The following is a 12,744-nucleotide window of genomic DNA, read 5'->3' on the forward strand; positions in this document are numbered from 1 at the left end:
AGTCCCGAGGGAGCAACAACCACGCAACCATTTTCTCAAGCTCCCCTTTTCGGGAGCGCACGTGATACGTCTTGGCATTTCTGCTCCGGGTGCCCGGCCTTGTCATCCTGTCTGATCCGATGCTCCATATAGCCGTCTACAAGTTCCACATACGAGTACAAAAGATGAATTAATGCCTCAGGACGACTTGCATGTCGTAGGAGCCGCGCTATGGCAGTTCCGCAGCTTTTGAAATGACGTAGTCGATCAATCCCCATTTCTAAAGGCTCTCCACTGGTCCAGCAGAACCTGAGTGAAATGGGAAGCACAACTGCCAAATCAGCTCTTCATTGTCAATCGAACAGATCTCCCGTCCTGAAGGACCAGGCGTTGCACCTTCGCAAGAACAAGTTGATTCCAAATTCGGAAATGTGATCAATCGTAAATTGCCATGAGCAGACGGACATATTAAACCTGACTATTTGGCATGTCATTTGGACAACTTATAGTATTGCACGCATCTGGTACTCATCAACACATGCCCCTCGCTTGCTGTTCATTACGTCGTGCAATCTTTGTAAGTGACGCACTCAGCTCATTAACGTCGTCTGAAGCAATCTCGTCCTCCCCTTAGTTTCAACCCATGTGACTCTCTGGTCCGCTGGCTTGCATGCCAAAGAAGATGAAGAGATCATGTCTGGTCCACCAACTCCTTAGTCTCTTGCCAAATATATACACGGGGATGGCAAGAATGCACATTGCCAAGGTGGTTCCGCCAAACGTGAACATCTGTGAAGACATCAGCACTTGTATCTCTTCGGTCCCAATAGCAGGTGCAGAAGGAGGGTTGATTGGGCCGGCACACCCAGACATTGCCCCTATACGGACACTTGTATGGTTCTGACGGTACAATGTTGAGCCAAAGGATGGAAAACTTACAATCTCCTCAGGACCTTTAGCAGCGACCCAGTTGTTGGCGAAATTGGAAAGGCCATAAAACATGAAGTTCTGTATTGCAACTGTCAGCGATCTGTCCCATCATTTCAAGGAACAACCATTACCTTGAAGAACATATTCATCACGAACATCTCATTGCTCTGGCTACGGAAGGCGTCCAGCCCATAGGACATTGTCGACCATACGCCAATCAGGACACCGACCATCATCAGACCTTGACAGAAGGCGCAGAGAACAGCATTTGAACCATGGGCCATGGTATAGCCGAAGAAGAACATGCCAAAGGCGGAAAACACTGCGCAGGGAAGCATAAATACGAGTCGGAATTCAGGTTCACTATTTTCAGTCAGTAATGAATACCCTGTCATCCACCTTCGAAGAGCAGAGGAGACTTACTAAGTGCCTCTGTTCTTAATGGTCATCCACTTCACCACCCGATCCCCGGTCAGCGCCACAATGATGGACCCAATCATCCCACCGATAAAGGGCCCAGCTCCAATATAGCCAATCTGGGCAGGATCAAACAACCAGGGTGGGCCCGCAAAGATGCCCGCGAGGATGATAGCTGAGCCGACATACCAAGCACAGAGGAGACCCGAGACAATGATGGAGTAGCATCCAGCCGGGTTGAGCAGGGTCAGGAACATACCGAAGATCCACTTGAGAATATTGTCGTGGGAGAAGATGCCATTATAGAGCTTGAGTTCCTGGACAAATGTCTTTTTTGGGGGGTAGCGCGAGGAGCCTGCAGAGGATTCGTTCAGCTCTTTGACGCCAATAGCGTGCTCACGGTGCTCTTCATGGGCTTTTTCGATCTGATCGAATGTCTCTTCTCTGACGATGTCGGTGTCGTACATCGATTCGCGACGATATGTTGTCTCCGGGACGAAGAGGAACATGAGGACGAACTGAACAACCAGGAATATCTGGAAAAGGTGAAAAAGCCAGAGAAGACCCAGGTCGTTGAAGACTTGACCGCAGATGATCGAAGCCAAACTAGACGCTGAGTTCAGGATGAAGTTGATGGTCGAGATTCGTAGCCCTCGCTGGTGCACGCAGTAGAGATCTCCCACGGCCGCGACTATCAGGGACTCAAAGGCGCTGGTCGAGAAACCCTGCACAATTCGAGCCGCGAGGAGGTAATTGTAACTTATTTTCGCTTCGCCGATTGCGGTTCCGATGATGCAGAAGAGAGTTGACACAATGAATACAGGCCGTTTGCCATACCTACGGCTAAATGCGCAGACGAAAGGACCAGCGCAACCGGCCGCGAGAATGTTGTAGCCTGATACCATGACTGTAGTCGTAAGATCAGTGTTGATTTCCTGGGCAATGGCAAAGTATGAAGCGTTCAAGAAAGGGCCCTATCAATAATAAGCAGACATATACATCACCACTGCAACGGGAAGCGCACATTCGTTGCCGCGTTTAACATCGCGCCGAAGCAGAGAATCCAAATGATAGCCTCTTTCTTCAAAAGAGACCAGTTGAGTGGATCATTCGGATCATCGCTTGGTTGCGGAGAAAGCACGATATGGGAGTTCTTGCCGGTCCCATGCTTGAGGTTCGCCGTCTGAGCTTCTGCATGGGCAGCTTCGTCGTTCAAGAGTACGGTACCCGGCACATGCGGAAGTCTGGTATCTGTGTCGAGGAAGTATCAGCGTCGAGCAGTGCCTCCAACGACAGGGAAAATGTAATGACAAGTACCAACCTTCCAAGACACCGAGCCCCATCTTGTCTACTATTGCAATTTCGATTTCTGGAGGAAAGGGTGAAGTTCAAGGTGACCAGGCGCTTTAGCAGCGGCAAGGCATTTACAGCAAGATCACACTTAAGAAGGGCACAGGCCACTTCCAGGGTCTCACGAGTATAGAAGAGGAGACAAGTTATATACTTACTGAGCAGACTGCGACAGCCCCAACTTTTCTCCATACCTTCCACTCCACACTCCACATGCCTCGATTGAGATGGTCCCACGGGTGTGCGGTAGAGCAACACGAGGTCGAGTCATCTTGTGGTGATCGAGTTGTGACCAAGGACGGCCAAGGTAAGAGAGCATGAAAGGTGCGCTGGTATAGGATGGTTGGGGTTTAGTGAGTTTTCGGTGGCGTACCGCAGGCGACATTTGTCAGGATCTGTATCGATCATAGTCTGTTAGTGGAGACGCCAGACAAGCCTTGCGTACTTGGTACGGGCATTTCTCACCAGAAGCTGGTTCCCTCCGCTGTGCACGGGTGGATATCCAAGGGACAGTTGGACAAAAGGGTCGGGGAAATCTGGGGCAAATCCACCCGTTGGTTGCAGAAAAATGCGGAGGTTCTCCACTTGCCTTCCATTTGTAGAGACTTCAGGGCTGCGAGAAGTCATTTGGGCAGAGAGGGTTCAACACTGTCACACGATGACTCGCTGTTCCCGTTGCCATTTCCAGGTCACCGTTCTCAGTAGCGAGAAAGCAGATATGTCGCCCATGAATAGGAACCACACAACACACTGTGGGGCTCATTTCTGGGAACAGCAGCCACCAGTGGGACAGACATACCTGGGGTGCATGGAAGCCTTGTACATAGGTTTCCTGCTGGCTGGACAAGATCAGAACTGCATTTTGGAGATGTCAATTCAGTGCTTGGCCGGAATAATCCCACTTGAGGTCTGTAAAACTCCAGGCTTGTGGTGAACGAGGGTACTTCAAACACTGTTAACGGGGCTCGACAAGGACATTCTTGAGTTTACGTGGTGACACTTGGCTGACCTCTGGTCTTCACGGTGGAGGGTGTGTCTCCTCTATCTGTAACTTGCTGATGAATTTGTAAACTTAATACCTTCCATCAGCTTTTGACAGAACAGCATAACCCTCTGGCAACTGATGAGTGATGTATGTTCCCATAAATTCAAACTACCTGCAGCAATACCACATAGTCTGGCGATGTGAAGGTAAAGGACGGCGAGGATCCGTTTCGACCGACGACCGCCGCACTCTTTCAATCCATTGCCGTTCAATGCGGACGCAGCAAATTCGAAGGACTTCTTCTCTGCCTGATCCACTCATCATACAAGGCCTTCTCTTGCAAAATTTGCCTACAATCGCAAAGGTAGGGGAAGGCTGCGCCCATCTTCGAGGGCAGGAGTGTTCCTTTCTCGTATAGAATCTAAGTCGCTGCCATGTCTGGAAGGTAGAGGCTGAGATGGCTCGGGCACTCATCGCATGTTCCCGCTGGTGGACAGACTGCGTACTTCTGAGGCTAGGTTTGGGGGCTTGTCGGCTCGCAGGTTTGGAATGCAACTCAAGTCATTACTGAATGCTGAACCAGAGCGTGAGATGGATTGTTTTGTACACGGCAGAGGGCAAGCAACTGGATGGTAGCGAGGAGGGCATTGTGTGTCAGGCATCTCAGCAACTGCTCACCTGCGGGTGAGTCAGTTCAGGTTTGGGAGACCACGTAGGCAGACAGCCACGGAATAGGTAGGTACGACGATGGCAATCAGAGGGAGCGAACATCCGATAAGTTTTGATATAGTGAGATGGTCTTCCGTATAAAGAGTCTGCGGCCATCTCCCAACCTCATCGCGTCGGCTCTAGTAATTCAAGTTAGTTGCCGATGTCTGTCTGGCCTTCCACCAGATCAAACATTGAAACACCTTCAGCCTCGCCGGCCTTCTCACCTGCGCCGTCTTCCCCACCATCTTTGTCTTGTTCATCTCACTTCATCATTGTGCAGGTTTGTATTCTATTTCTGCAAAATCTTGCTGCACACCATCTGCAACCACTTTGTCCCACGCCTTGTTCGCACTTTGATAATGGTTTGATAGACCTCATTTTCGAGGGGAGCCGCAAATGCCCCCCTGATTATCCCATGCCTTTTCCATGCGGCTCCCTTTTGGCCTGTTCTTTTGATGCCGACTGACTGCCGAGCCCATTCAAAAGCAGCCTATGTATCGACATGGAACGAGCTTCTGCCCAGTCAATGAATCATCTCAACCACAACGCCAATACCCATGGACCCCCAAAGAATTTAGCCGTCTCTCAGCTCTCAATATCAAGTTGCAGGATTGAACCTCAACTCGTTATTGTTCGCCGGGTCTGCCTGCAACTCCATGACCGGCGGATCGTCGACATCATCGTTGTCATCCTGTAGGCTCATATTCACCGGCATTGACATCCCACGTCCAGACGCGATCTCGTCAGGAGGAGGGGCGCTCTCTCTAGCGCCACGAGGGTGTGCAAAGTCTTCATGGTGCATGACAGGCCCAGCTTCACTGCTGTACAGAGGGAGATCGTTGTCATTTGGGTCGTGATGGATCGAACCGTTGTCCTCTAAATCTGTGAAGCTTGGTGCTGGGCTGCCATGGTTACCTTCGACGCGCGTGCTGTCATTGGAACTGCCCTTGTCGCCAAACATGCCCTCCTCTTCGGAATTGGCCGGCGCCCGCTGTGTCGAGGTCTCTAAACGTGCAAAATCCCATGTGGGCCGTGACCACTGGTAATCCATGCTGACCCCTTCGTCGATGTCAGCCTCCGCCGCAGCGTCATCATAGCCTGGAGGCCGCTCGTATTCGCCGCCACTACTGGCTGCTGTTGGTAGCATCAAGCTCGGTGGACTTTCTGTTCCGGCTAACAGACCTCGACTCTGCTGACTTCCTTCTCCCAGCGCCGAGCCACCCGGTCCCGCTCCCACGCGGTGACCGTGACCGACTGGAAAAGCGCTCGACGACCCATTGTGGGAGGAGTCGCCGAGACGCCGACCTTCCCCCGTCATCGGAGAAGAATCACGTGAGTCTTGTGGCAGCTCAGAGTCGGCTGCGGCATCGTTGGTGTTGGAATTGGATTCTTGTAGCAGTTCCTGAAGCCTGGGTCCACCTAAAGGGTGATCCGACCGTCGACGGTAGAACAGGAGGTACGCGGCACTGGTCACGACCGATCTTGGGTCCGTCTTTGATGAGACATGAGAGTCTAGACCGGTCAGCAGCGGATCCGGGAACATGGAATTTGAGTAACTCACCATTGTATTCGTACCAGCTGTTGTTGTAAAAGTTCTTCGCGTACGCCGTGTAATGCCCGCCTCCCAAGCCACCGTAATGGTTATCAACCGCGATCAAGTCATAGATCAAGCTCTTGCCGTCTTGCTGGTCTCTCACCATTTCTGAAAGATCAAGCCCTTCTATGGGATAATCAACCCTCACTTCAAGCTTGTCGCGGAAGTTTCTGTTAGAACTGAACCGCTTCAGGTGCATAACAAGGATGTCGGGCGCTTTCCATAACTCAAACATTTTATCGGCTCGGCGGTGCTCTTTGCATCGAGGACAATACCAGGCATTCTGTTCAGACAGGGTTTCGGATTTGCCAAATTCGTTCAGACAGTCTACTAATGTGATTCCATGCTTTTTGCGGCTGTTTCGCTGCTCACGTTTTGCCGCAGTTTCCGGATCAGGCAAAAGGCCCACGCTCTTCCATGTCGGAAGCCCGCGATAACCCTCGCTACCGTCCTCACTGCCACCAAATAATGCATCATAGCCGTCTTGGCTCCAGTCAAGGATGATGGCTTCGCCTGGTCGGATAAGATCTCCGGTCTGGGCTTTGGGCAACGGCTGAGGAGGTGGTAAAGGTGATCGACGGTGTTGTGTGCGTCTGGCCGAGAATTTGCCTCTGTTCTTATTTTTGCCGTACTTGTGCGCTTTCTTGTTCCGACTGGGCAGGATCTCTTGGGGTTCTTGAAGCTCGGATTCCGAGTCGGGTCCAGAGGGAAAGACCGGACTGGCCTCCGACCCGGACTCGTTGCTGTCCATAGGAGTGTCATCAGTCTCGATGTCCGCAAGCTCATCCTCACTCTCTGTAGAACCACTCTCGCCATTCGAAAGACCAAGACCACCAGCCGGCTTCATCGACCGAGATACTGGCTTAGGAATTCGATTTTTGATAGACTCATATTCTCCAGTCTCAGAGATTTGATTCCAGCCCGTAGGGATGCCCTCCCCAGTAGAAGTGACCTGAACATCGAAAAGTTGCTGGAATCGGCGGGGAACTGGCGACTTTGACAGCAGTAATTTCTGCAGACCAGCCTCGGTGGGCTGGGGCCTGAGCTCAGGAGCTTGACTAGCATCTCGCATGGACACATCTACGAGGCCATCTTCACCCTGCACAGAGGTGGCAGTTGGAAGACCCGAGCCAGAACTGGACATGTCATCGGTCATCACCATGGTGTCGGAGCCTTCTGGTGTCCCCAGCCCATCGTCTGAGGGGCTATCCTCTTCGTCATGTATCCTCTTTGTTGTCATCCCCGTAATATTTCCCAGAATTTTCTTCATCACACCGTCGTAGGTGGACCTGTCTTCGCGACTCAGCACAAGGTACGTAGGTTGGCCAAAGAAGGGTTTTGAGGACACCCGCGCAGAAGGATTCTTGACAAGCCGGTTATACATTGGTACTAGGAGCCGGTCTGCCTCAGGGCTGTCTGCTTCAACCATTTCATCGTCTGCATCAGATTTGGTCATGTACAAGCTGAATTTCCGCGCCTTGTTTGGATTGTAATTGGTCGGGACGGATTCCAGTTCGTACATGCAGATGATGTCGCTAGTTTGGATGTTTGCTTCTGAGATGACGACGTTGTTATCAAAAATTTTGTAAATCTTGTTCTTGTAAGACTCGGCAACAAGCAGTCGTTCCACATCGGCATGTGTCCTCAAAGCCACAAATTCCTTCAAGGCTTTGATGGTTGAATGTTTGTCAATGTCTACGTCGATCCGAACTGGTCGTTTGTGGAGCGGAAAGTACAGGATCTCTTTCTGCCAGTTGTTCTCAATGGGCAGTTGCAGAGTTAAATTGTTGAAAGGGTCAAAAATAATGCTGACTTTGTTACAGACCGGGCAGGTCAAGGTCGATTTGTACATTCCCGCAAAAAGATCTGTAACGACAGAGTCATTTCGTGCCTTATAGATTTCCCAGTTCTTCTGAGCGAATGCTTGAAGGGCCGCACTATCGTGCACCATTTCATCCGTAGAGTCCGGTTTTTCGATGTACGGTTTCTTGTGGATGCGGTTCAAGTCTTCCTGAAGGCCGTCAAGAAGGAATAACAGAAACTCCTGAGAGTCTTGTTGTTGATATCCGGAGAAGCTGGACCCATATTTTCCGATTGTGGCCTTGAATCTGCTTGGATTCGTCGAAGAGGCGTTCTCGTCGTAAATCTGGTGCAGCAGGTTGGCATATGCTTTTGCAATCTCGCCATGGTGACCAAGAGGGTTGTCCACGTTAAGGTCCTGCTTCCATTGGTCATGCAGGAAGAACTGCGTCAACTCCTCAACACTGCGGATGCATTGTAAAGCCGAATTCATGTAGCATGTATTTCCCAAGTTGCTGAGTCCAGTGATGCCGCGTGGCCTTCCATCCCGTTTCTGCCGTCCCCTAGTCATCATTCCCGGAGCTGGGCTGGATCTGCCACTAGGTGTGAGGTTTTTAGCTGCGCTCTTAATGCCTTTGGTCAGGTTGAGTTTGGAGCTTTCGCTTGGCCATTCGTCCTTGCCAGACTTTTGTTCCTCGAGGACGATCACTTCCTCATTCCTGCCCAGACCAACAAGGCTCAACGTCAACGTCTTTCCATTGTAATTAGGATTTGCAGTGTTGTCCTTGATCTCGGTGAGGAGCTCACGGTGCTCGCCTATTTGAAGATGTATGAAGGTGTTGACATCAAGAAGCATTTTATCTCCCGCGGTGGCCACAATTTCAGTACCAGGGGCTGGAGAGACACTTCTGGAAGCGGAGGGAGTGAGACCACCCGAAGCGGTGGCATTTTTCAGGCCTCCCAGGATCCTCCACACTCTGACTTTGGTGTTCATGTCGATGTGCAGGAGCCTCTTGCCCTCCTTGAGCCAGTCATTGCACAGTGTCTTCTTGCTTGCAATCATACGTTGAGGTGGGAGGTCCTTCTCGCGTTGAGTCTGTGTGGTGTGCTCACTAGGCACCTTGAGGAATGAAAACAGTGGCGGATTCAGCTCCCACGTCACGTTCGGCATTGCTGCGTCTGCACCACCCCAATCGTGTGCATATCTAGTGATGACAGGGGAGTCTTTTGCGAGCCCGTACCATGAGATTATCAAGTCCCATGCTTCCTGGGGAAAGACTCGATAGTCCTCATCGAGGGTGAGGCCGGGCCGGAGGGGCACATATTTCTCGCCAGCTTCATCCGTCAACTTGACATCCTCGTCAATCACCATGGCAATGTCCGAATTGTCAACGGGTCCAATTTCACCCTCTGTCGCTGATTTTTCAATCTTTCCCACGTCAGCGGGAAGAGAGCCACGGGCTTGGACTTTCTGAAACCATTTTGCAGAGATGAGGTAACCTTTTTGGCCTTCCTCCAGCTCTTTCTGCCACAGGGCCGTCACTTGTGCGATTTGGTCGTCGATGGAGGGTATGGACGTAGCAGTGGATGGGACATCAGCGTCCAGCGACGTGGCTGCGGTAGAACGGTTAGAGGGGCTAGGGAAAAGGGAATCTGTGGTAGAACTGCCACTATTATCAGACAAAGAAGCCGCGGCGCTTTGTTGGACAGCGCGAGGATCACTGTTGTGAATCAGTCGATTCGTCGCTAATATGTCGCGATGTCTCGAGCCCGTGTCTTGCTGCTTTGCCTTTAAGGTGTCTTGAGAACCTGCAGGCACAGTGTCTGGGTTGACGGGAGTGAACCCGGACCCAGAGCCTGGTATTTGACCCTCGCCCATTTCTACGTCACTGTTGTAGGACTCTCTATCCTGGGCCCCCATATCAGACGCCGGCCTCTTAACAGCAGGGGAAGCGGAGCGCAGGTGCCTGCCTAAATCATCCTTGGATTGCGAGAGGTTTTGGTTTTGGTGATTGGGGTGTTTTTGAGAGGAAGCGGGCATGTCCCGAGGCGGGAGTGCTCGGAGGGATAGGTGGTGAGGAGGTCCAGGTTCGTGACTTAGGCCAGGACCATGGACTAGAGGGAGCAACAGGGCGGAAGGCTGACTGTCGAAATAACGAACGTGTCGAAGATGAGGGTCTGAAAATGACGCCCGCGCAGAATGTGAGGGCCAGAGTCGGTCGCGAGTGGGTACCAGACTACCTCACTGGCTGGCGGTTTGCCTGCGCTAAGAAAATGCACGGCTTGGGTGAGGCAGTCACTGCGGTGAAGAGCTTGACGGTAATAAAATGGCACTCCGAATGTCGCAGCCACGACTGAATGGCGGAATCACAAAGAGGGGTGGTGGATGGGTCCAGAAACCATCTCGCTCATCCAAACAGAGGTTGTTTTTCGGTTGGCAGGTCCTGTCTTCTGAAAGGACAATTCATTCACCCTTTTTGAGAGTCTATGAGCCGAGCCGCCGGCCAGAATCATGCGAACCTTCGCCTCACCATCAAATCCAAAGTAAACAGCCACCCTTCCGGCCCCCTTTGGGAGTCCTATTAATCATCCCAGCTCGGGAATACAATCATGTGCTCGGGCTGTTATACTAGTGAGCCACGCGTAATGCAGTCATTTTGTTCGCTTGCATCATCCGTCCTGATTAAACAAGGCCGACAGGGCAGCAACGAGGCTTCCCACCGCCTCGCTGGTAGCCTCGTGCCCACTCTAGCCATTATTCCGCGCTGGATAGCTTCATGGAACAACCGGGAGCTTTTCGGCTCATCTCGTGACAATCTTATCCACCTCATCCATCGCCTCCGACCACGTCTCTAGGTTCTTCCGGGCCCATTCGATATGGCATCGCGCATACGCAACCTAGGAGATCATAAAAGTTAGCTTGGTAAACCATATGCCTACATCTGACACCAGCAATTGGTCTTGGGAAATACGCACCATATATCTCTGGAGGTCGTCCTCTTTCTCCTTCTGGAACCTCTTTAGGTCTCGCATCACTCCCTGAGTCGCGTCGTGTACGTCCTTCTCCGACACTTCTAGAGCCTGTTCCAGCTGAGACAGGCTTTCTCGTGTTTTCCCGATCTGATCCCGCCTTGTCCTCTCCGGGTCAACATCCACGAAGCCATTCACGGCATGTCTGAAGCTGCCAAATATCTTGTTGGTCACAAAGTTGCCGCTGGGAGACTTCTTGTGCGTTATCGGCGATGTAGGATTCTGGTGCGGCTGTCCTTGAGCAGCCGAAGGAGGCGATGATGGAGGCTCGCCATGGGTAGGTGGAAAGTCAGAATCAACAGATTCAGTCTCTTCGTGCTGCCCCTCCCTCCTCTCCTGGGAAGCCCTGACAGAAGCATTCGACATCGAGCGCCGCGGTGGGTTTGCTAGCGTTGTGCTACCGGCTAGATATGCATCGATGCGTTTCGCTTCTGACTCGCTGCGCTCGAGCTGATCCAAGAGATGCCGTTTCTTCTCCAAATCCTCTCTGGTCATCTCTTGCTGCACTCGTTTCAGGACTCTATATTTCAGCACATTGCGGACGACGCCCGCAAATTGTGCACTCTCCCTCATGGGCTCGGCAAACGTGGCGCCAAAAGTAAGTGCTAGCTCCTCCGTGGAGATATACGTGCTGTCCACGGCCTGCCCTATGCGCTCAATTGCTGCTGCCACAGTAGGTGACTGCTCGGAGAGTGAGAAGCCATTGTATCGAGCGCCCAACTCTGCAAGATCCGCTGAAAGCTTGGTTAGATGCTCGATAGTGCGGCGGTTCACCTTTTCGATACTGCCTTGCAGCAAAATCTCTAGTTCCCGCGTGTTCTGCTCGAAGTTGATAAAGTAGGGGTCAAGGTCAGTTTCGCTCAGTCGCTCCGAATTGAGGGGGAACCGCCCAAAGATCTGAGGACCGGGTGTCGTATGTGATGCAACTGAGGGGAAGGTCTGATCCGGCGGAGATATAGGCGTTCCAGTGCTTGAGATCGGCCCATATGGCCTGAGTTTGGCGGAGGAAGATGGGATAGGCAGCCAGTTGTGAGCAGGTGTCGGATTAGCAGGATCCAGAGGTGGTGCCTTCAGATTATTCTTGGGCACTGAAGCGACTGGATGGGCGTGCAAGACTTCGTTCTGCGCAGAAAGATCAGCGTCCTAGTAGCTGGAACAGATAATATGGCCTGCTATTACCCAGCTGGAATTGGGATCCAGGAATCTCCACCAAACGCCGTCTTCAACGACCTCCTTCATTCTCCGGCAACGGTTCAAGAACACGGCAAGCATACGTTTTCGTTGGTCGATAATGCCCACGTCTTCCTTTGCCTTTGTGGGTTTGGCGGCATAGTCTGCCATCGTGTGTTTCTCCGGGATCGGAGGAATGATTAGGGTGGGATGCAGATTGATCAGGGCGGCGCGCAGTGAGCTGAACTCTGAGTATCTCCTCGCGACTTCAATGTCCTGCAACATCTGTCAGACACCCATTCAGCTGTCTCCAAGTCCTGCGGGATGTGCCTACTCCAGTCCGAATCTTGTACACAATGTAACCTCCATCCGTGCTTTTGCCTGCTTCTGTTATGACAATCTCAAGATCCGGTTGTTCATAGAGTATCTGCTGGACTCTACTGTCGTAGCCGCCCTTTGGAGGGACGAAACCGCTCTCTGCCGGTCCCTCCTCTTCCTCCTCCCCCTCATCGCCATCATCGTGGAACTGGGAGGCCGGGTTAGAGGGCGTAGAATATGAGGTGGGCGAGGTCGGTTGGTCTGAGTCTGGGTCTAGAATGTTAGCGACCAGATCGGATAGGCTCGATGCAGGCTCGCATACAAGAGGTGCCTAGAGTTGGATTGGAGGGTTCAGTGGCAGAGTCCTGGTTATTAAAGGACCCGTACGGGTTGTTGTCCTCGTCATCCTGCCACATCTTATGCTGACATGCGACGAAGAGGCTATGGAAGGGGACTGAGT

At 52.0% G+C, this 12,744-nt stretch overlaps 3 protein-coding genes across 3 annotated transcripts; all 3 read right to left on the minus strand.

Moving 5' to 3' along the window:
- Positions 1–615: 615 nt before the first annotated feature.
- Positions 616–2,669, minus strand: AYO21_06549 (hypothetical protein; the record flags this gene model as incomplete). Its single annotated transcript, XM_022656508.1, has 6 exons — positions 616–768; positions 919–987; positions 1,041–1,272; positions 1,333–2,300; positions 2,351–2,577; positions 2,648–2,669. The coding sequence occupies 6 exons, from the start codon at positions 2,667–2,669 to the stop codon at positions 616–618; spliced, it is 1,671 nt and encodes a 556-aa protein (XP_022511118.1).
- A 2,301-nt stretch (positions 2,670–4,970) lies between these two features.
- AYO21_06550 (hypothetical protein) lies at positions 4,971–9,645 on the minus strand (the record flags this gene model as incomplete). Its single annotated transcript, XM_022656509.1, has 2 exons — positions 4,971–5,884; positions 5,934–9,645. 2 exons carry the CDS (start codon positions 9,643–9,645, stop codon positions 4,971–4,973), a joined length of 4,626 nt encoding a protein of 1,541 aa, XP_022511119.1.
- A 923-nt stretch (positions 9,646–10,568) lies between these two features.
- Positions 10,569–12,700, minus strand: AYO21_06551 (hypothetical protein; the record flags this gene model as incomplete). The annotated part of the gene is made up of 5 exons (XM_022656510.1): positions 10,569–10,664; positions 10,743–11,918; positions 11,976–12,242; positions 12,301–12,551; positions 12,607–12,700. 5 exons carry the CDS (start codon positions 12,698–12,700, stop codon positions 10,569–10,571), a joined length of 1,884 nt encoding a protein of 627 aa, XP_022511120.1.
- Positions 12,701–12,744: the final 44 nt, after the last annotated feature.

This window comes from Fonsecaea monophora (genome assembly GCF_001642475.1).
Source record: "Fonsecaea monophora strain CBS 269.37 chromosome Unknown Scaff46, whole genome shotgun sequence".
Classification (NCBI taxonomy): Eukaryota; Fungi; Ascomycota; class Eurotiomycetes; order Chaetothyriales; family Herpotrichiellaceae; genus Fonsecaea; species Fonsecaea monophora.